General features: G+C 41.4%; 1 protein-coding gene across 8 annotated transcripts in view; it reads right to left on the reverse strand.

Moving 5' to 3' along the window:
* LOC149124832 (rho GTPase-activating protein 20-like) overlaps nt 1–24,921 on the reverse strand; it is a 182,198-nt gene that overhangs the window by 19,153 nt on the left and 138,124 nt on the right. For 5 of the 8 annotated variants that reach the window (XM_089301897.1, XM_089301893.1, XM_089301895.1 and 2 more), the window contains 7 exons: nt 24,764–24,812; nt 18,890–19,054; nt 15,031–15,174; nt 12,529–12,570; nt 11,253–11,337; nt 4,761–4,838; nt 2,540–2,606 (listed from right to left, as the gene is read on the reverse strand). In XM_089301897.1, coding sequence (XP_089158023.1) covers nt 2,540–2,606; nt 4,761–4,838; nt 11,253–11,337; nt 12,529–12,570; nt 15,031–15,174; nt 18,890–19,054; nt 24,764–24,812 — 630 coding nt within the window. Of the gene's footprint in view, nt 1–2,539; nt 2,607–4,760; nt 4,839–8,880; nt 9,007–11,252; nt 11,338–12,528; nt 12,571–15,030; nt 15,175–18,889; nt 19,055–24,763; nt 24,813–24,921 lie in introns of those variants that run through there. The other 3 variants (XM_089301898.1, XM_089301899.1, XM_089301900.1) reach the window with 3 other exon arrangements.

The following is a 24,921-nucleotide window of genomic DNA, read 5'->3' on the forward strand; positions in this document are numbered from 1 at the left end:
GAAATAAACTGAACCAAGAAGGTGAAAGATCTCTACAATGAAAATTATTGAGCATTAAAGAAATAGAAAACAGACAAAAATGGAAAAATCTTCCATGTTCATGGATCAGAAGACTTATCATCATAATGTCCATATGAAAGAAAGAAATTTACAGATTCAATGTGATCCAATGAAAATACCAAAGGCATTCTCCTCAGATCTAGAGACTATGATGCTAAAATTCATACAGAAAAACAAGAGAGCCCAACAAGCTCAAACAATACTAAACAACAAAAGCAAAACTGGGAGCATTACAATACTAGATTTAAAAGCATACTACAGGGGCCAGCACTGTGGTGCAGTGGGTTAACACCCTGGCCTAAAGTGCCGGAATCCCATATGGATGCCGGTTCAAGACCCCGCTGCTGCACTTCCAATCCAGCTCTCTGCTATGGCCTGGAGAAGCAGCAGAAGATGGCCCAAGTCCTTGGGCTCCTGCACCCACGTAGGAGACCTGGAAGAAGCTACTGGCTCCTGGCTTTGGATCAGCACAGCGCCGGCCATTGTGGCCAACTGGGGAGTGAACCATCGGATGGAAGATCTCTCTCTTTCTCTGCCCCTCCTCTCTCTGTGAAACTCTGACTTTCAAATAAGTAAATAAATAAATAAATCTTTTTTTAAAAAAGCATACTACTATAATCAAAACAGCTTGGATCTGACACTAAAATAAATACATAGATCAATGAAACAGAATAGAATCTTCATGAACCAATCCAACATGTACAACCAACTAATCTTTGGACAAATGAGCTAAAATCAATACCTACAGAATGGTCAGTATCTTCAACAAATGGTGCTGGAAAGTTGTATATACATGTGCAGAAGTATGAGGTAAGAACCCTACCTATATACCTATATACCCTATACAAAAGTCCACTCAAAATGGATCAAGAATCTCAATCTATGACATAATACCATCAAACTGCTAGAGAACATTGGAGAACCTCTGCAAGACACTGGCATAGGCAAACACCTCTTGAAAAAGACCCTGGAAGCAAGGAGATCAAAGCAAAAATACACAAATGGGATTACATCAAAGTAAGAAGCTTCTACAAAGGAAACACTCAACAAAGTGAAGAAGCAACCGACAGAATGGAATAAAACACTGGCAAACTATACAACAGATAAAGGATTAAGATCCAGAATCTATAAAGAGCTCAAGAAACTCAACAACAACAAAACAAGCAACCCAGCTACAAAATGCTCAAAGGACTTGAACAGGCATTTTTCAAAAGAGGACATTCACGTGGCCAAGAGACACAAGAAAAATCCTCAGGATCACTAGCTACCAGAGACATGCAAACAAAACCACCATGAGGTTTCACCTTACCTTAATTAAATTGGCTTTCATGCAGAAATCAACAAACAATAAATGTTGGTGAGGACGTAGGAAAAAGGTACCCTAATACACATCTGTGGAAATGTAGATTAATACAGCCATTATGGAACACAGTATGAAGATTCCTCAAAAACAGGAAAATACACCTATCATGTGACCCAGCCATCCCACACCTGGGAATTTACCAAGGGAAAGGAAATCAGTGCATGAAAGAGTTATCTGTACCCCCATGTTTATTGTCGCTCAATTGCACAATAGCTAGGATATAAAATCAACCCAACTGTCCATCAACCAATGACTGGATAAAGAAAATGTGCTATATACATACTATTCAACCACAAAAAAGAACAACATTCTGTCTTTTGCAAGAAAATGGATGCATCGGAAAACCATTATATTTAGTTAAATAAGCCAGTCCCAAAAAGACAAATATCATATGCTTTCCTTGATCTGTGGTACCAAATAGAGTACAAAAATTTAATGTATATGAGTAAAATTCACATTTTGAGATGTGATTATTGTTTAAAGCCCTTGTCTGTAAATAATAACCTATTCCTCTACTATTTAGAACAGTGTTGTTGTTCTTTCTTACTACTGGTAAATTTTTTACTTAGTGGAGGGTTAAGCATATGATTTTAAAGTAAACTGAAAGTATGTTATTATAAAACTTAAAAGAAAGAATAAGAAAGGAAGGAGGAGGGAGAGTGGTATACTTGGACATAGACCTGACAGATTTTGCAAGACTTAAAAATAGAGATTACCTATGAGACTAGAAATGGAAAGGGGAATACAAACCAGTATATGGGCATCAATCAAATGTTTGGAGAGATGAAATTCGACCCCATTTTCATTTCATTACAAAAAAAGAAAAAAAAAAGGACTATTCCAAGACAGTTGTGCTATCCACATGGAAAAGCAGAGAATAAAACTTCAGTTTCTTTTCCAACTACAACTTAAATTGCTGTATGAAGATATGTTGTCAGGCACCCAGGGTAGAGTATACACTTGGCAATTCCTTTTATAAATGAGTACTGACTACATGAGGTTGTTTTCTCCCTTGTAAAGATATTTAAGCTTAAGAACAAACAATGCATAGTCTGGAAATTAATAGTTACCATTTTGAAGCAATACATTTCATTTTTTATTTTGCTGGACACTTACCGATGAGCGGGTAAGAGGTCTTTCTCTGGTTTGAATAGACCCACAATTGGTAGTCCATTTCTGAGCCCTTAGAGACAAAAAGAACTAAGTATCACAAGTCTTTGTCAGGGCATACTTCAAGGATGTATTTCTTTTGTTTTTTAGAAAACTTTAATAAATATAAATTTTGAAAGCATTTTCCCCCCATAACCACCCTCCCACTCGCAAACCATCCCATCTCCTACTCCCTCTCCCAACCAACTCTTCAGTAAGATTCATTTTTAATTCTCTTTATATACAGAAGATCAACTTAGTATATACTAAGTAAAGATTTCAACACTTTGTACCCACACAGACATACAAAGCATAAAGTACTGTTTGAAGATAAGTCTTACCATTCATTCACATAGTACGACACATTAAAAACACAGATCCTACATGGGCAGCAAGTGCACAGTGACTCCTATTATTGATTTAACAATTGACACTCTTATTTATGACGTCAGTAATCACCCGAGGCTCTTGTCATGAGCTGCCAAGGCTATGGAAACCTCTCGGGTTCACAAACTCCGGCCTTATTAGACAAGGCCAGAGTCAAAGTGAAAGTTCTCTCCTCCCTTCAGAGAAAGGTGCCTCCTTCTTTGATGGCCTGTTCTTTCCACTGGGATCGCACTCACAGAGATCTTCCATTTAGGTCATTTTTTTGCCACAGTGTCTTGGCTTTCCATGCCTGAGAAACTCTCATGGGCTTTTTAGCCAGATCAAGGATGTATTTCTTTAGCATTTCTACATTTCCAAACAAGAAAATAATTGGGACCAGTGCCAATGCTATTCGAGTTAACAGGACTGACCGAAATAACTTCGGTCCCTTTCTGAGCCTCCAAGACTACACCCCAGATTCATGCCATATGACTTTTGACAAGGATCACAATGCTATTATCCCAAGTGACCTAAGGAATAAAGAATCATATTTATGCCACTTCACTAGTAAAGGTAAGTCTAATCCTGATCATTCCACTCTCAGCTATCTCCAGTCTCTTTGAAGAATGCTGTGTTTTACTGGACTTAGCTGGCTTTCTATCATCTACACAAGAGACCTGGATTAAGTTCTCAGCTCCAGGCATCAGCTCTACTGCTGCTGTAGGCACTTGTCGAGTGAAACCATAGACATAAACTCTTCTGTCTGTCTATGTCTCTCAAATAAAACAAGTTTTTAAAAAAGACATGTATGTGGTGTGCACACACATTCCCCAAAGAGCAAGCTTTCATTCAACTCTTATCTTGCTCTTTAATAATTTATTAGAGGCACCAGATATATCATTCCCTGAATCAGCATCTAAGGCATACAGCTTTTATGCAGGTGTTCTTCATGTCCAAATTTATAAGGAGTGAGATTTTAGCATGGTGGTTTGAAGATGCCTGAGACTCACGCCACAATAGCTTGGTTCCAATCCAAGTTCTAGGTCCTGATTCCAGCTCCCTGCTAATGTGCATTCTGGGAAGCAGCTATGAATTCTCAAGTAACTGGGTTCCTGCCACCCACGTGGGGTACCTGAATCGTACTCCTGGATCCAGACCTTAGCTTCAGACCACCCTTAGGTGCTGTGGGCATCCAGAGATTGAACCAACAGAGGCGAGCACCCTCTCTATGTATTTCTGTGTCTTCCTCTCTCTGTGTCTGTCTTCATCCCTCTTGCTATCTCTGTCCTCTCCGACCCTCAAAAATTAAAAAAAAAAAATTCAACTAGATATGTCTATTAGGTTTGTGTACACTGAGATGATAGGTGTGGGATTGGAGAAACCAGAATATACAGAAATAGCAATCCAACAGACAAGGTTATAACCTTCGTATTAGGAAGCATGTAAGATATTTTTGTGTGTATATATATATATACACTTATATATATACACACAAAAAATAAAATACATGACAATAGCAATCTGAAATTATACTCCAATTTCATTAAATTATGGCTTTCAGTTCACATGAAATTTAAAATCAGAACAGAAGAGCAATACCCATACATAGACAAATACATCTCCGACGTTTTCCATTCCCACATGTGCACATGGTTCTGGGGACAAAATATATTGCTGCCTACAATTGGTCTCTTTGCCCGGAACTGTATTTTACAAATATACACTGTAAGCATGTGTGCATGTATCTGGATCAAAGGGAAAATATATTCATCTCAAAAACCAAAGTTGTTATTTAACTCAAAGTATCTTTCAGATTACTTACACTTAATCCTAGCACTGGTAGTGCCATATGGATAACGTCACTCACTGTGTCTAAATTGGTAACTGTTATAATTCCAGACTGTAAAAGGGAAAAGAAGAAAAAACTGCTGATACAGGAGAATGTTAAAGTATATGGTTACATAATTATGAAACTCTTGGTTTCAGGGTAAAGTTTGAGTAATGACAAAGCAAAATACATATGAAGCACCAAACCTTAATGATAACTGATTTTTATTACTTTACGTAACACAAAGCCAGAAGAAAGAATTTCAATTAATTAACATGTTTCTAATAGAGGAGTTATGATACTAAAAATATAACTGCTTAGGCCCAAACAGAAAGAACCTCAATTCAGAAAGAGCCCAACACCCAAAGACTATTTCCATCATGCAGGGAATAGTTCAACAAGGAGTCAGTCTCTCTCCTTCTCTTGATGAGTTGTGTTTTTATGTTTAGATTGATTTCTTTGCATACCATATATTCAGTCCTCGTCAAATGAGAGTAAGAACTGGCTCTCACAGGCATTCTTGCTCCATAAACCACTATGTAGGGAATACCTTCTCCTAGTCAGATCACCCTTTTTAGATTTTCATTGTCAAAATGTATTGAGACCATGAACCCAGAATTCAAGGCTGAAAATTCTAGACATCTGAGTTCTTTTTTGAGATACCCATAGAATTTTAAAACTGTACATGAACACTTTCACAGAATTTTTTAAGGAAAAAAACTCTTTTGAAGGATTACTCATCTTTTTCCAATTTATCTGGTTTGTAACATAATGGATTTTCATGGTATATGGAAATCATTAAATTCAAAATAAGCAGTACAAGGGTATGGGCCTTCTTTTCTGATCCTGTTCTCTCTATGAACACATAGATGGAGCTGCTTATAAGCATGGAACTTAAACTATTCAATAATTAGAAAATATGGAAATGAGTTTCATTTCTTTTCCATATGAGATGTTACTCCATATATAACGGCCAGGGAAATGTGACCAGATCTCTAAGAGTTTCATATGAAAATTATGCAACAAAAGCAGCTATGTGCTCCAAGACATTAAAACAAATGTGCTGAAAATGAAAAAAAAAAATTAAAAAAAGTAGAGACTGTCCCAGCACAAAAACAGAAGATATTTCAAAATGGGAACTTTAGCTGTGAAAAATATCTGAAAGAACAATGCAGTGGGTGGACTAAAAAGCACAAGTGAGATGGCAAATGGAAGACAATGAATTTGAAAATACATCAATTGGAAACAGTCAGTCTGAAAAAGGAAGAAAGGTATGATTGAAAAAATTAGAGCTTACTGCCCTAGTCCAGGAGAAGATAGTATTTAAAAAGTGGAAAGAGTGTAGTCTCAGGGAAGAGTTGGGGAGAAAATGCCAGAGGAAACTCTACCAAAATTAGAGGGACATGGTGGACCTCCTGTGGATGGCACGGATGCCCACAACTTGGGACTCCAATAGCCGAGAGCCTGCCCAGCAGCCGAGAGCCTACGCACTGGCATTGGAAAGTGAGGTGAGACCAGACAGTACTAGTAGTAGTCCAAGGCACTGGTGATTAAGCTGCAAAGAGAGCCTAGAGAAAACTTGGCTTGCAGCCCCAACGAGGAAAGTGTACTTTCCAAACTAGAAGAGAAAAAAAAGTATGGACACAATTTCTCTTTCCCCAATCACTTTACAATGCCATTCTGTAACAAGCCAATAGAGCAGGTGCCATTTTGGACATATGTAACAGCTGTGCCAGCTCGTGTCCATGCCCAGCAACTAGTTGAGTGGAGTCCCCTGACTAGTGGGAAGAACTAACAGGGGGATAGGAGCCTGTGACTATGTGAGGCTTCTCTACTGGGACTGTGAAAAAAACTGAGGGTGTGAGGCAGGATCCACTGTGAGGCTGGGACTTTGGGCACTCACACTGGGAGACTCCACATGCTCAGGGCTTCCTGGTTACCTGGTGAGAGACATCGCTGGAGAATCTGAACTTACACTGAGGACTGCACAGATCCTTTGTGTGCTCCCTGGGACAGAGTGGATGAATATTATAGCCACTGGGGCTAGCGCTAAGGCACTGGTCTCCATTAAGGAGAGGAGCTCAGCTGAGCAGAAAAAATTTCCCTTCTGATAAAAAACAGAGAGAGAGATTTACTGTGCCAAACCTGGGTGTATCACCTCAGACATGCCCTTAACCCTGGAGAACTGAACAGAGCTCCCTGATCACACCCACTACAAGCTAGATATTCACTTAAAGTAGACATTCCACTTATCTACAGAGCCACAGTACACAGATAAAATCCACTAGACCAAAAAAAAAAAAAAAAAAAAAAAAAGGAAGAAGAAGAAGAAGAAAAGGAAGAAACCAACAAGTATCTCCACACATGCCAAACAACAAACCCACCAATTCAAGAAACAAGAATAAGGAACACGACATGACACCCTGAAAAGAGTAAAACCCTTCAATAGTAGATTGTGAATACATTGAGGCAGAAGAAATGTAGGAAATGGAAGTTTAAAAATTGATCGTAAGATTACACAGAAGTTATCGGACACAAATGCACAAACTACTGAAATCTGTACAGGACATGAAATAAAATTTCCTCCATGAAATTGAGACCTTAAAGAGAAATCAAAATGAAATGAAGAATTCAATAAAATGAATTAAAAATGCAGTGGGGAGCCTTAACAACATAATCAGTGAAGAAGAAAGAATACGGGCCGGCACCACGGCTCAATAGGATAATCCTCCACCTAGCGGCACCAGCACACCAGGTTCTAGTCCTGGTCGGGGCACCGGATTCTGTCCCGGTTGCCCCTCTTCCAGGCCAGCTCTCTGCTGTGGCCTGGGAGTGCAGTAGAGGATGGCCCAAGTTCTTGGGCCCTGCACCCCAAGGGAGACCAGGAGAAGCACCTGGCTCCAGCCTTCGGATCGGCGCGGTGCGCTGGCTGCAGCGTGCCGGCCGCAACGGCCATTGGAGGGTGAACCAATGGCAAAGGAAGACCTTTCTCTCTGTCTGTCTCACTGCCCACTCTGCCTGTATAAAAAAAAAAAAGAAGAAAGAATATAAGACTTAGGAGACAAAGCACAGGAAAGAATACAGTCAAACCAAACACAAGAAGAGGAAATTAGAAACCTAAAAAACACTGTTGGAAATCTACAAGATACTATAAAGTGACCCAACATACAGGTTCTAGAAGTTCCTGAAGGCATGGAAAGAGAGAAAAGATTAGAAGGTCTTTTGAATGAAATAGTAACGGAAAACTTTCCTAATTTGGAGAAAGAAAGGGACATCCAAGTAAGGAAGCACATGAAACTCCTAATAGACATAACCAGAAAATATCCTCATCATGCCACATTGTAATCAAACTCACCACAGTAAAACAGAAGGAGAAGATTCTAAAATGTGCATGTGAGAAATGTCATGGTACTTTTAGAGGATCTCCAGTTAGACTCACAGCAGACATCTCATCAGAAACCCTACAAGCTAGGAGAGAATGTCCAGATATACTCCAAGGCTTAAAAGAAAAAAAATGTCATCCAACAATATTATACCTGCAAAGATCTCATTTATGAACGAAGGTGAAATAAAGACCTTCCATAACAAACAGAAATTCAAAGAATTTATCACCACCCGTCCAGCCCCACAAAAGATGCTTAAGGATTTGTTGCACACAGAAACATGGTCATCACTACAAAAGAAGGTAAAGGAAGAAAATCCCTCAGTAAAAGTTCAAAGGAAATTCAACGTAAAAAACAGGAATATTTTTGGGAAAATGGCAGGGAAAAGTAGTTACTTATTAATAGTCATCTTCAATCTAAATGCCTTCAAATCCCCTGTTAAAAGACACAGACTGGCTGAATGGATTAACAAACAAAACCCATCTATTTGCTGCCTACAGGAAGGAAAAAATGTTTGCAGTCACTGTGAAATTTCCCCAAATTTGACAAAAATAAAAAGTTACAAATTAGCGGCTGGTGCTGTGGCATAGCGGGTAAGGTCGCTGCCTGTATGCCGGCATCCCATATGGGTGCCAGTTCAAGTCCTGGCTGCTCCACTTCCCATCCAGCTCTCTGCTGTGGCCTGGGAAAGCAGTAGAAGATGGCCCAAGTCCTTGGGCCCCTGTACCCACGTGGGAGACCCGGAGGAAGCTCCTGGCTCCTGGCTTCGGATTGCAGTGCCTCCAGGCGTTGCGGCCATCTGGGGAGTGAACCAGTGGATGGAAGACCTCTCTCTCTCTCTCCGCGCCTCTCCTTCTCCCTCTGTGTAATTTGACTTTCAAGTAAATAAATAAATCTTTTTTAAAAAGTTACAAATTAAAGGAACTCAGAAAATATCAAACAAAATAGATTCAAAGAAAGCCATGTTTTGGCACATTGTGGTCATATTACTGTAAGTCAGAGAAGGAGCACAGATCCTGAAAGCAGGGACACAAAAATAGGCAAATAAGACAGTCACCATGGATCACTCAAGCTATCAGAAAGCATCGTGACCAGAACACAGTGGAATATCTGCAAGGCGTAGAGAGAGAAATATTAGCTAGGATATTCTTTCCAGGTTCAGCAAAAGTGCCTTTCAAGAGTGAAGCTGAGGGGCTGGCGCTGTGGTGCAGTGGGTGAATGCCCTGGCCTGAAGTACTGGCATCCCATATGGGCGCTGGTTCAAGACTTGGCTGCTCCGCTTCCAGTCCAGCTCTCCTCTGTGGCCTGGGAAAGCAGTGGGATGGCCCAAGTCCCTAGGCCCCTGCACCTGTGTGGGAGACCTGGAAAAAGTTCCTGGCTCCTGGCTTCGGATCCGTGCAGCTCTGGCCATTGCAGCCAATTGGGGGGTGAACCATCGGATGTAAGACCTCTCTCTCTCTCTCTCTCTCTCTCTCTCTCTCTCTCTGCATTTCCTCTCTCTGTGTAAGTCTGATTTTCAAATAAATAAAATAAATAAATCTTTTTTTTTTTTAAAGTGAAGCTGAAATCTACACATTTTTGGATGAAAGCAAATTAGAAAATTGGTTGGCACCAGAACTTTACTACAGGAAATGGCAAGTTTCCGTAAGATAAAATCAAGAGAAAATTAGAGAAAACTGATTTTCAAGTGTGAATGAATAGCATTAGGTATGATTATTTTATGAAAACCATACATAAATGAAATTGATTTTGAAAAATTCCAGGATGAGCAACCATTTGCCATAACTAAAACCAAAGCAGCTTGAGACAAGGGTGCTCCTCCCTACAGGAGAACTCCATTTCAACTTCTTCAAGCAATTCCTCTGGTTATGGAAAACAGCTCATAAAAGATGCCTGGCTCTGATTAGCTGCTGGGAAATGGCTGTGCTGGACTAGGCTTTTTCCACTGTGAATACCATGTTTTGTGATCTGAAGCTGCTGTAAAGAAAAAAGTCAAATAGCGTATCAGTGTTATCGTGGTCACCGTTATGAAGATCTGCGCTAGTGTGTCATGATTTTAGAAATCAAATGTGATCCAACTGAAGATATTCTTCCCTACAACATACAAAAATGAGGAAGACACACACCGATCTCTCCAAAGGTTCACCCCTCCAAGTTTAATTCAATCCTGACAGACTTTGGTGTGGGACGTAACCAGCTCAATGCAACACCTAACTCAGAGAGTGGATTCTGTTCCACAAAGGGAGCATTACTAGAGCAAACAATCAATTGGAACATGAAATGAACAACAGGTGGCAATAGTATTTATACCAATGTTCCATTTCCAGGTGAGGACTGTATGGTGTTTATCTAAACTATATCTTGATCTTGGCAATACACAGGTATTCAAAGATAAAGGCATGCAGCATATGTAACTGCCTTCAGAAAGAAGCATATCCAGACACATATCAAGAGACAGACAGAGAAAATAAATTATGGAACAAAAATAGGACAAGATGTCATCAAATCAGCACATTTGGATGTGATAGTCCTATCACTCTTTCACACATTTCAGGGTTTTAAAATTCCTTCCAAATAAATAAAAATATTTTAACATGAAATAAATATTGAAAAACTGGGAACAAACAAAAACACTGTTTGAAAGTAGTGACAAATGAAGAGAAATATTTAATTCCCAGAATACTGGCTTGGGAAAAACACTTTATGAAAATGTGAAACTCTGTGGATATTTAACACGAAATAGTCTTTCTAAGCATAAGCACTGAGTTATCGTGGATTCCCAATGCTTCATATAACCTAACATTTACTTTTTTATGTACACAAAAAAATTGCATGTGTAGGTGAAGATATATTTCTCCATGTTCCCTTCGGAATACTCTCACTCTCCCATCTCTCTCTGTCACTCCAATCTCACTCTCTCCTCCCTCTTCTTCTCATCCCCTCCTCTCTCCTCTCCTCTGTTCCATTATATTGTTCCTCTTCCCATACTTCTTGATCTCTATCTGTTTCTCTACCTAAAACCTCTATCCCCATTGTCTCTACCTCTCTTTCAGTCAAAGTCAGGAAATTGGAATTTAAAATGTTGAGTCCAAAACACACTTACATAAGGAACGTTGCTAACGGTATCTGACTCTATCTGTAGAACTGTCGTCTGCTTTTGATCTTTCTCTTTCGACTCAGTTATACACCTAATCAAAATCATTAAGAAACAAAAATTAATGAATTAGCTAATGTTTCTCTTCAAATCAATTCATGTGGCAAAATGTTCTATATATTTCTCATCATTGATATGTACCTATATATACACATATACACACACACACACACACACACGAAACTCTTGTTTGAGGTAGCTAATACATATACTGATACAGAGACATACATATGCATTTCTGTGCACAGATATCTATAGCATACTTACAGGATATAAATATTTATATTCATCTATAAATAACTTTTATATTATTTAGATTTAGATTTGTAGAACTTCTCAGCAAGGTCAAAAGATGAGGAGTGGCATCGCTGTGGCATACGAGGTAACATCACCGCCTGTGGCACCGGCAGCCCATATGGGCACCGGTTCCAGGCCCGGCTGCTCCTCTTCCAATCCAGCTCCTGGCTATGGCCTGCGAAAGCAGTAGAAGATGGCCCAAGGCCTGGGCCCCTGTAGCTCCACAGTAGACCAGGAAAAAGCTCCTGGCTCCTAGCTTCAGATCAGCCCAGCTCTAGCCATTGCGGCCACTTGGGGAGTGAACCAGTGGATGGAAGAGCTTACCCTCCACCTTTCCTTCTTTCTGTAACTCTACCTCTCAAACAGATAAATAAATAAATCTTTAAAAAGCCAAAACAAGAACAACAACAAAACCAGATGAGTAGGAAAATAATTCTGGGAAAGACGGCATGGCCTGGAAAATAACAGGGAGTGTCTTGATGTGTGGTTTGGGCAGCAGATCCACCCCTCAACGTTTTCCTATCTGGACCGCCTTCATGGCTTCAAGTGTAGGAAGCAACAGGTGCTTTCAGACTCACTCAGTAGAGCACTGAGTAGATCCACTCAGCTACTGAGTAGCTCAGTACTAGCTACATTTATAGACATTTAATACATATTGGGAATATTGTTAGCTCTGATCCATAGGCTGTATGGAGGGAAAGATGAAAGATACATCTTGAACTTCTTCAACAGTGAATAGAACATTCATGTGAATGAGGGAACATGACTTACAGCACATGTAGAGAAACCAAGGATTGCAAGATCATCTAAGAGTATTTTCAAGTGGGAAGAGCATTTTTAAGTGGGAATCATGTAGGGGCACTGCTTGCAGAGATTTATGCCTGCTATCACAAACGAAAGATTCAAAATGTGTATGCTAGAGAAATACCTGTCCAGCAGACGTTCCCATTTTTCCATAAATGTCTTCGAACTGCAAGCAGAGAAGTCAGAGAAAATAGTAAGCTACATAAAAGACTAATTCCATCTGATTAAGACTACCATTGCAGACAAACACACCAGCAGGCAAGTGTGGGTGACGGGGACTCAGGCGTAAGTAGTGCCCTCTCACACAAGGGCTCTGGGTGGAGTCTGCTCTTGTACAGCAACATTACAGCGATGGGAAAGAGTTCTTCAAGGGAAGGAGAAGCTGACTTGAAATGAAACCCTGGATTGCAACTATGGGATGCTAGCTCAGTGATCACAGGAGTCACTGAACTGACAGGAGTCTCAGTATCCACCATCGAAAGTGGAGGTCATTAAACCTCAGAGTGCTCCTGTAGCTTGAAGTGCTATTCAAATGGAAAAAGCATTATGATCAGATTATGTCACACTGAAGAGACTGGGCATGTGAATGGAATGCTCTGGGCTCACTTTAGGGGGGAAATCCATACCACTGTACTTCACAGAGGCTGCAGAATTGTCAGATGTCAAATAAATACCTAGAAAATTATTTTAGTGCTATGATGTGCTGAAGGATGTCAAAGCACCTAGTGTTTGGTGACTAATGTTTTATATCCTTTCTGCTACATCATTAATGTATTTGAAATCCAAAGTGAAAAAGATCTGCAGTCGCAAACATACATGGGCTTATAATTTACTAGCATTCAAAACAGCTGGGGAGTGATTGACTACATGGAAAATAAAACTGACCATTTATATGACTGGGTCCTGTGCCGGCAGCACCTGTAATACCTTGCTCATGAATATTTTCATTATCCCGAGAGTAAACCCTAATCTCTAGTAAGCAGCCACACGCTATTCTCCACCACCCCCAGATCCTACACCATGTCATAACTATCCATTCATCAGTCATGAACATGTAATTTGTTGCTAACTTCTGGCTCTAATGAACAACACTGCTAGGAACATTTGTGCCCAAAAGTCAGAGTTAGGAACAAACAGAGTGTATGTATGTTTACACTTTTCTTGGACCTATATTCCACAGTGGAATTGCTCAGTCCTGCTCAGTCGTCCTACATTGAACTCACGGAAGCAACAGGTTTTTCTGCAGGGGCTGCCACATTTCCTATTTCTACCAGCGAGAGCTCACCCACGCGGCATTTCTATGCCTTCTCAGGACATGCTTCCACAGCAAAGTGGACATTTCCTTGGCTTTCCACCTTCATATGGACTTGAACACCACGGGTTACTTATGCCAATTTGCATAAGAGTGATAACAGCCAACAGCAAATGTACTCGGTGCTGGGCATTGTTGTAAATGTGTTGTATGTGTTTACATAGCTTCACAGCCAATATAGCCTATGTCCACCTCGTGCCCACGCTTCTCCCTCATTCAAAAAACTGTCTAGTGGAACTCCTCATCAAAGGCACCACAAATAGGCAGCTTCCTATCACCTGCAAGATTAAGAAGACATTAAGCAATAGAATCTGAGAACCTAGGGAGAAAATTTGTCATGGCAAAGAAGACATGCAGACAGTGGTACAAGCATGGCTTTGTTCTCAGTAATATTTGCAAGCAGTTCCATCACAGAACTGAGTTGATTAACAGTTTGGATATATCTCCATTGTATCAACTTCAATATGACCTGACAGACCTGGAGGGAGTGAGGAGAGGAGGAGAGCAAAAAAGAGCACCAAGCACCTGGGATGAACTGTCTATGTGAAAAACACACAGGACATTCGGTTTGTGCCTGTTCAGAGCAGCAGGCAAAGGTTGCAAGGTACCTGCGTACACAAAAACAGACACACAAGATGTCTAGGAAATGGAGCCCCGTTTCCTTTCCTCATACCAGCCTCAAAGTGGGCCTTGGAAAACTCACCCACATCGCATGAATCAAATCTTTGTTTCAGGTGGCCGTATCACTGAAGACACCAAATAGCAATTCTAGCAACCCAGGATATAATTTAATTTGTATATCAAGTATTATTTCTTTAGGTCATTACTTTGGGAGAATAAAAGGACTTTTTCAAGCTGAATTGATCTACTCTACTAGTTGAAACACACAAAAGCCTAGACCTAGAGGCTGGAGGATATTGGAGAGGGGCCCCAGAGCCTTGCTCTCTCAAATCTATTTTTATTAATCCAAAATACCCACTCCCCAAGTAGCTCATGGAGCCCTTGGAAAACCATTGCTTCAGACCAAAGCAAATCATTCCAACAGTTCCCATTTCATTCTCTCCACACATATTGGCACATAAAAACCTCTTGGGGAAAATATGTGTCATACAAGTGCCATGGCTGGAAGTCAAAGCATGAGGCAGCAGATTATTATAGGGTCAAATTAAAATGCTTACCAATCCCCCCCCCCCCAAAAAAAAACAAGTTTGGAAGAAAATTTAGGTGCATTTCTCTATCTTTGCTAGAAAAGGCAATAAGGGTTATATCCTTCTATATCAAAGTAAAATTACAAGACTCAGCAGTGATACTTACAAGAACTTGGCCCTATAATTCGCCATGGGCCAGCCAATATTCAGGCACCTGGAGGCACTGGTATCACCTTCCTCAACAATGCATTTGGAAATCCATATTTCATTGACAGGGATGACATATTTGTAGTAAATATTTTTGCTGTACCTAAAAAGATCATCAAGCAAGATGTTTTTTTCTTAAATGTACTGAGAGCACATCCTCTCCTGAGCAAACCCCAATCCTCCATGTTCCATAACCAAGAAAAGCTCACATCCATCTATTCCCTCTCAGTGCACAGCACAGGCAAGAGTCAGGTGGACCTGGACAAAATCATGTGCTCAGTGAAGGCTGGCCCACAAGGGGCCCACACACACAAGATTAACGGCAGCCAGTGGCAACAGGTGGACTGGTCTGTTTCTGAATGCTGACTATGGACTTGAGGCCATACTCTGTATTTTAAAGGTGTTACATCTTAAGAGAATCACTCACTCTCTGGTCATGCACATCTGATTGACTTCAACAGAGTGGCTGAGGGGTTGAACAAAGATTAAATCATGGATGAATTATTTATAAAATTTTCTTCTTCACAGAGATAGACTATACATACATAATCTCGGAATAACCTTAGTTTCAGATATTACAAATACCTTTGAATCTTAATTCTTATACAAATTTTGCATCTTGAAAGCTGGGATGGTGAATGTCTGGTCCCTGGGCTGTACAAAGCCTGTGAAGTCACTGAGGCTGGCACTGCCAAGGCAACTAACTGCAAGCTGGATTCAAAATTCAATAAATCCGTAACAGGCTAAATTTTTAAGTTGATGATTTTCTCCAGCCCGTGAAAGGTGCTATAAATATTCAAAATGATCCTGGCGGGGTGGGGGGACCCTCTCCACTCCTTCTCTAAAGACAGCTTCTTTCAAATTTCCTTTTTTTTTTTTTTTTTTTTTTTTAAAGGCAGAGTTAGACAGTGAGAGAGAGAAAAAGGTCTTCCTTCCGTTGGTTCATCCCCAAAATGGCTGCTATGGCCGGTGCTCTGCCAATCTGAAGCCAGGAGCAGGTGCTTCTTCCTGGTCTCCCATGCGGGTGCAGGGCCCAAGCACCCGGGCCGTCCTCCACTGCCTTCCCGGGCCACAGCAGAGAGCTGGACTGGAAGAGGAGCAACCAGGACAGAATTGGGTGCCCCAACCGGGACTAGAACCCGGGGTGCCGGCGCCGCCGGCGGAGGATTAGCCAGATGAGCCATGACACCAGCTCAAATTTCCTTCTTAAGATTTGGTTCAGATCATCTGCCCCACAGATTCTGGCTTAAAAAAATACTGTGTCCTACAGACTGCAGCCAAAATAAAAGCACAAAACAAAATGTACCTTAGTCCAAGTGCTCAACGTCTTATCCATAAGGGAAGAAAACACCTCCCATTTTTTTCTGCAGAGAGCACAAGGTGACAATATCGCAGCTTCAGCAGTGATATTGCTCAGTACTGGTTTGGTCCACCCCACTTTCGCCCTCTGGCATGCTGCCTTGTTCATTTACAAATCTAACTCTCAGGTGAGTGGTAGACGTGAAGAGCTCTAAGCCTTAAGGAGGATGTTCAGGGATTTGGCCACAGGGCTCCCTATGATTTAAAGCGATTGAAATGAAACTGTCATAAAATCTGCCATGGGATCCAAAAGAATACAAAGTGTTGAGGCAGCTGGGTGAGAGCCGGTACTATAATAAAGAGATCTAGTTTTAAACATGGGCTCACAGGACCAGCGCTGTGGCACAGTGGGTAAAGCCCTGGCCTGCTGAAGCACCGGAATCCCATATGGACGCCAGTTCTACTTCCGGCTGCTACTCTTCCAATCCAGCTCTCTGCTATGGCCTGAGATAGCAGTAGAAGATGGCCCAAGTCCTTGGGCCCCTGCACCCATGTGGGAGACCCGGAAGAAGCTCCTGGCTCCTGGCTTCAGATCGGCACAACTCTGGCTGTTGCGGCCATCTACGGAGTGAACCAATGGAGGGAAGACCTCTCTCTCTGTCTCTACATCTCTCTCTAACTGACTTTCAAATAAATAAAATAAATCTTAAAAAAAAAAAAAAAATCATGGACCCACGACTACTGTGGTGACCTTGAGGCAGCCACTGGGGCTCTCTTAGCATCAGAGCCTGTTGGAAAACAAGAATACAGACCCATCTCAGATAGTGAAAGCAAGGATTAGGCAAGAGGAGGTACAAGATATCCTGAACACACAGATTGCGCTTAACACACCCCTGATCCAACATACCTCATATGATTGTCACTAAGATGAGACTGCATTTTATAAAACTGGGCCTGAGTCTTGCTTCTCTGCTCTAGGACAGGGCAGAACTGGAAGCCAAGGGGAGGGCAGCACTGGCAACTTTTATTTTTCTTTACTCACTTCCTGGTGAGATTTTGTTTGTGGAACTAGTCTTTGTCTTATATAATATTTCATAAATTATGAAAACACAGGTGGAGCAGATAAGCAGATGTCCAGATCAGTCTATTCCTGCCTACTCCTTCCCTGCACACGTGTATTAAGCAGTTGCCTTATTCCAGGCTGTGTACTGGTTGCATTTGTGTTCAAGGCTGACAGTGGGAGTGACCACTTGTGTCTATCTCCAACCGGCACACCAAATCTGCCTCCTGTACCTTTTGCTTTCACTGTCCCTCCCAAGTTGGGGCCCTTGGTATCAGTGATCTGGGTTATCATCTCCAGGACATAGTCTCCCTCCTATATTGCTGCCAGCTCTCCAATCCATTATCTCCCAGCAGCCACAATGATATACTACAATATTTACCTGATATGGCCATTTCCATAAGGAAACCCCTTCAAAGGCATTTCTCAACCCCTTACTGGGATCTGTCAAGATCCTCTGTGACCAGAACCCTGAGCACTTATTCAGTCTCACCTCTGACCTGGTCAATTACAATGAGCTCCAGAAACATCAGCCTTGCTGAAGCCCTGCTCCCAAAGGGTCAAGCTGCATACACGATGGCCTGCAGTCCCCTCAGCCAGGCAAATCGGGACACCCAGTCTATAGAACAGGTGGCTGCTTCTCACACCAGAGGAATGGTTTCAATGTTGCATCTCACAGAGGCACCCTAGTGGGACTCTTCTCTGACACTCTCCACATGGCACTGTTTATTTCCTACTATCAGATGCACATTACTACAATCTTCAATTGTCTCTTTCTTAGTTTGATCATCTCTAGGCAAGACTCAAGAAAGAAGAATCCTGGGACCAGCACTGTGGCGTAGCAGGTAGAGCCACTGCCTGCAGTGCCAGCATGCCATGTGGGTGCCAGTTCCAGTCCCGGCTGCTCAACATCCAATACAGCTCTCTGCTATGGCCTGGGAAAGCATTAGAAGATGGCCCAAGTCCTTGGGCGCCTGTACCCATGTGGAAGATCTGGAAGAAGCTCCTGGATCCTGCATCCTGGATCCTGGATCCTGGCTTCAAACTGGTGCAGCTTCGGCATTTGCTGCCATCTGGAGAGTGAACCAGCGGATGGAAGACTGTCTCTGTCTCTCTCTGTGTCTCTTTCTCCCCCGCCCTTCTCTTTCTCTCACTGCCTCTACCTCTCTCTAACTCTTCCTTTAAAATAAATAAATAAATGTTCAAAGAGAGAGAGAGAGAGAGAGAGAGAGAGAGAGAGAGGGGAACCCTGTCTCTCCCATTCTTGATTCCACTGTCTACAGGGGCACAATACAGAATAAAACTTCCATGACTACTTGTTTAATAAGTGAAGAATGAAATCACTGGCAAAAACAAAGTAAAAACATGCTACTTGCTGAGAAAGAGTGCATGAAAATGAATTTTGTTAGAGACAATATATTTCACGATGATCAGGACAGCATGCAGCATATGCACCTACCGAATGTTCGAGATTTTCAGTACATCCTTGTACAAAAAAGCCTGATGCTTTGTTTTCTTATTACCCGTTCTTAACTTTATCGGACCGTGCACCAGTAGTCTTCGTTCACGTCCCTTTGAAGCACTTGCATCCTCTGAAGTCCCAGCCTCTTGAAAATCATCGTCCCTGCTCAACAGCAAACACCAAAGAGTAGCTAGTCAATGGTCACAGACTAGTTTGATGCCGGTCATTAGGAGTGACACATGATAAAACTGTCATCTCAATTCCTCAGACAAGGCTCTCCAACTACAGATGCCAATGGGGTTTCAGGTTTTACAGGTCTCAAAGAGCAGGTGGCACTGAGAGAGTTGGACAGGGAACACATCCAAGGGAGAACCTAGGGCAAGTATCGTCTTACAGGAGTGCCAAAGAAGACAGCCGCTCAGACCAAGAGGTGTCAGGTAAGTGGAGAACTGAGAGGATAACAAGAAGGGAGCCATCGCTCCCATCAAACGCTATGGAAGGTAAGGCAGGTGGTTACTGAGGACTCATCATTGGACTTACTAACACGGAGGTCTTGGTAACCATGGACAACTGCTGGTGGAATGATGGAAGGGATGTTTTCCACAAAGTCTGTGGTACACAGAGGGTTCTAAAACAACCCATCCAAAAGCCACACACCCTAATGATTGCAGCCTATGACTGTGCTATCTGCAAAAAGAGACTGTGAAGACAGAATGAATGTGATGAACCTTCAAATAGGGAGAGTACATTCCCTAGTTTAGGAGGCCTAAACTAACCCCCAAGAGGTCCCCAAATCAGAGATTATCATCTACACTGACTCAGGACATGGCACAGAAGGGGAAGCCAGAAAGAGTTGAAGGGCAAGGGAGAATGAATCTGTCATATGGGCAGGAGCTACACAGAAACATGAGACTAGATATAGTCAGCCCCCAGGTGACAGCTGGAGGAGGAAGGTACCTCAACTACAAGTAAGGGGATTCAAACAATGTTCTGAATTAGCTCAGAAGCAGATCCTAGCCCAGAGCAATCTCCCAACATGTGGACCAAGCTTAGAGGACCCTATGAAGTGGACCCAGAGAATCCCAAATAAACCTGTGCCCTACAGGTCCGTAACAAGGAATTCCTGTGGTTTTCAATCTCTCCGTTTCTGGTCATTGTTGTACCTCTATTATTTTAACAAAAAGAATGTTGCTTCCTGAGACTAGGTGCCATTGCCATAAGCATCTAAAAATTGGAATGCGGATTTGCAATCAGCAATAAGCGAAGGCTGCAACACGTCTGAGGAGCATGAGAAAGAAAAAGCTGAAATTCTGTGGAATACACAGTTAGCAGAAATGTGCATATGAAAGATTCTGCTGGTGTGCACTTGGCAGTATTGAGGATCAAAAGTCTGTGAGAGCATTTCAGGCATGGAAAGCCAAGACACTGTGGCAAAAACATAGTCTACACGAACGATCTCTGTAGACCCCAGTGGAAAAAAAGTGGCAATCAAAGAAGAGTGCACTTATCTCTAAAGGGAAGAGAGAACTTCCACTTTGCTTATGACCTTGTCCATAGGGGAAAAAACCGCTATAATCCAAAAGTTTTCCTTTTGAAATCTGTATTTATGAAATAAACGTTTTCTATTAAAAAAGGCTTCCATAGCCTAGACAGCTCATTTCAAGAGCCTCGGGTGGTCACTGACGTCATCCATGAGAGTGTTCATTGTTAAATTAACAGCAGAATTGGAATCCCCTGGTACGAGTACTCAAACAATATATTTCACTTTGTGTTTTTATGGGGGTGCAAACTGTTGAAATCTTTACTTAATGTATACTAAACTGATCCTCTGTAAAAAAAAAAAAAAAAAATTATCAACTCCCAACTTGACTCTCACTGGGATTAAACATGACAATAGGTCTGATCTGATTTCATCATCATTTAAAAAATATCATCTATTATTTTTCACTTTATGTTTCTGTGTGAGAGCAAACTGTTGAAATCCTTACTTAATGTATACTAAGCTGATCTTCTGTATATTAAGATAATCGAAAATGAATCTTGATGTGAATGGAAGGGGAGAGGGAGTGGGAAAGGGGAGGGTAGTGGGTGGGAGGGACGGTATGTGGGGGAAGCCATTGTAATCCATAAATCGTACTTTGGAAATTTATATTCATTAAATAAAAGTTAAAAAAAAAATTAACAGCAGAAGTCACTGTGCACTGACTCCCCATGCAGGACCTCTGTCCTCAATGAGTTGTATTGAGAGTTAACTGTAAAACCAGTTTTCAAACAGTTTGTGTATGTGCATATGTGTGCGTGTATGTGTGAAAATTGTTGACATCTTTCCTTAATATAGAGTTGGTCTTCTATGTACAAAGTTAATTGAAAATGAATCTTAATGGAGAATAGAACTGGGAAGGGGAGAGTGAGGGGGATGAGGCATGGGAGTGTGGGTGGGAGGACTGATATAGTGAGAATAACTATACTCCTAAAGTTGCACTTATGAAAATTTGTATCCCTTAATAGATAGATTTTAAGAATAAAAAAAGAAAGTACTGAAGATTATTGAAAATTTCAGAGTCTGACTGTTTCTAACTGGCTGTGTATGAAAGGGAGCATGTATCATAAAAGAGAACATGTAATCTGGAACAATAGTATCAATCTGCCTGGTTTTAGTGCAACTTAAAGTAAAATATCGAAAGCAATCTTCAACTGTGAAGTTCTCCATACATATCTGCTGCTAATTCATTCTAAGTAAAAGCAACAGGCATGTCTTCTGCCTTTTCAAAGGAAAATTAAATCACATACCCCTGATATTCTAAAGCAGTTTACATCTCTAAAGAGTATTTCCATTCAACTACCACACTGCCCTCTGTAAAGAACACTAAGATGGACACCACAGCTGTCACTCACCAAGCTCCTAAAACATGGTTTCAGAAGAGGGAACACAAGGCAATTTTCAGCCTATCACATGTAAAACAAAATGACACAGCGATTGGTAAAGAAGTCATTGTAACGTGGTCCCCTGTTAGCATGACAATTTACATAATAGGGATACATTGATTCCCACTTAGTAAAATGCTTCCTATCTTATCTAAATTAGTGTTCAAATTGGGAGGCGAGGGGAGAGAAGTGCTAGACAACATGAAATAATGCTGGACACATCCACAAACATTTCTTAACATCACCCAGGCTTAGATATAACTGGTTGAGTTGGGACCATGTACCAATGGGGCTCTGTGGCCATAATAGGTAAAACCAGTTAGACTGAGCAGAACACAAAACTCTTTCATAAACAGGACAGCCTCTTTCGAGATCTTTTCAGAGAAAACTCTTTGCCATGAAGCCAAGGAAGTGTCTCCCCTGACAGTACAAAGCCTGCTCTTTTGAGCTCAGTAGCACTAAACCAAAGAACAAAAGTAGCTTCTCATGAAACCAGCACCAAAGTCAGGAATTACTTCCTCTGTTTTAAGGAAAACAGGACAGAACTCCTCCTGGGGTGACCAGTCTGCTTAAATGATCACAAGTAGTACAGGAAAAGGCTACCTTGCGCTGGGGACTGGCGGATGACTTCCAGAAGCTCTGACAACATTACTTTCCATGTGTTACAACTCTAGACTCTGTCGACACTATTCAACAGAGACCATGAACAAGTCCCTGAAGACTGTGGGTTCCGCAGTAGTCAAGATCACCCATCATTGTGATGTCAAGGTTCTAAGGCTCATGCCATAACTGACAAACTCTCAAACTGATATAGTGGTTTTCTAGATTTTGGCACCATCATTCAATTCTTCAAAATTAAACTGAGATGATGGTTCATTTGCATGCAGTTGTAAGAAACACAGAGAGATTTCAGCAACCTTCCCTCCAGTTTGCCCAAGCGGCAATATATTTCAAAGCTATAGTGCAATATTATTTCTTTGCATATTTTAGTATAATTATATAATACTTTATACAAAAATAATATGTACAACATTAAAATGAATACATGATTCACCCATTTTCTGTTCTTGTAGCAAAACCCCTTAGGCTAGGTAATGTGTCAAAGAAAGAAGTTTACTTGTCTGACGGTTTTGGAGGTTGAAAAGTCCAAGAGCATGGGGCCCCACTGACTCAGCCTCTTTTCCTGGCTTATAGACAACCATCTTCACACTGTGTCCTTGCATGGCACACAAAGAGAAGGAGGTAAGGGCTTCAACAGGAGAACTGGGTGGGTGGGGGAAGAACTCTGACCATAGCAGTCTATTTTCACTTCTGTCATTGAACACTGACCTTTCGGCCCTACATACCAAATGGAGAGATAGTATCAATGTGATGCTGTGTCAATTATAAGGTTATTTTAACATATCACAAACACAAAATTCTTTTATTCAATTTCCCCCCTTAAGTGTTTAAATGGGTGATCTCTCACATCACACATAAGGGTGTTAATTGTGAAATTAACAACAGGAGTCACTGTGCATTAACTTCCCATGCAGGACCTCTGTCCTCAAATTGTTGGATTATGAGAGTTAATAGTAAAACTTGTTTGCAAAGATTTACTTCATTTTAATGTATTAAGTGGAGGATGTTATCTATGTCTCATAAGCTATAGTAATGTCTAAGTGCTCACAAAGGATGCACTATGCTTGGGTTCTTCAAAGTTGCTTTTCTCAAATATATATACATACATACATACATATATAAATTAAACCTCTAAAAAAGTAAATGGTGATGAACTATCTACACAGGAAAGAAGGTTTTGTAGCAACACTGGCAGGAGGGCTGCAACCAAACTAAGTAGTTTTTGAACCCCCCCTCCTTCAGCATTCGCCATGTAGAGGGTGCTGGTAAAAGGAGTTATTCTAGAAGAGTCTCAGTGTCTCCACCTGCACAACAGAGATGATAGTGCACCTCAAAGGATTGCTGCAACTATAAAATGGGATAACAGTATAGAAAATTTAGCAAGCTAACTCACAGAATAATTCTTGCTTAATACCAAGGCTGCTTAGAAAAGACAGGGAGACATTATTTTCCAAAATAGTGAACACTATCATGGATGTTTGTCCATGGCCAAAGAGAAAGGAGGGAGAATATGTCACGCAATCAAATCCACTGAGCAACGACAAAACGTCAAGCTTCTTGCAAGGTAGTTTATATATAGCCTCCCCTTGCCTCAACATCAGCTTCTGGGGTAAAAATTAGTAATTCCATTTGACAGGTGGAGAAACTGAAGCTCAGTGAAGTTGTGTGACTGGGGGCCAGATACCTAACAGTTGGTAAAGTGAGAACTCTCTAAGTCCTAAATCACACAGTGTTTCCATAGCTAAGCAGTGCCCCCCACCCCCAAGACAAGGGGAAAATATCCTTGGTATTATATACATATGCATGTATATATATTTTGCAGAATCATCTTCCTGGCATGTACCCGGGGCCTCAGTATCTTCTGCAGCTGGATTTGGTGAGCCCTCACACCCATTCATCCTTCACCCTCACAGGGCTGCTTCTGGACCCCTCGGCCTCTGTGGGCAGCTTGTTGATAACTCACAGGCAGCCAGTCTGTATTAGTGCCCAGATATGCTTTTAGTTGCCTGTTACCTTAGGCAGCCAGCCACACCTTGGCATCAGACAGGCTGGGAATAGCAGTCAATACCAAGAAAAGGTTATAATCAATGACTCTCCAGATGTCTACTTGTGCTGGCAGTTATGAGCCCTTGGGAGAACCCTTACACTCCCCATATGTTCTGGTCTCCCTCCTGAATCCCTGTAATTATCCTTTCTCATGTTGGTCCTCTGAACACCCTCATCTTTGCCTCCACCAAGGGAAACATCCTCAGTAGCTGATATCAAGCACCTGCTCCAGTGTTCCTTGCTGCCCTCTGCTGGCAAGAATAGGAAGTCATATTTTACCTCTCAGGACCATGGCACAGGGCAGGTACTTCATTGAGATGAGTCAATTCTGGAACACCAAATTGGAAGTGCTGTCACAAAACTAAGTCCATAAAATGAATACTATTTGAGAACATTTTTGAACAAATCAAAACCATTGTAAAATATCTAAGTGCACC

This window comes from Oryctolagus cuniculus, chromosome 8, assembly GCF_051225735.1.
Source record: "Oryctolagus cuniculus isolate XC-2025 breed Fujian yellow rabbit chromosome 8, ASM5122573v1, whole genome shotgun sequence".
Lineage (NCBI taxonomy): Eukaryota > Metazoa > Chordata > Mammalia > Lagomorpha > Leporidae > Oryctolagus > Oryctolagus cuniculus.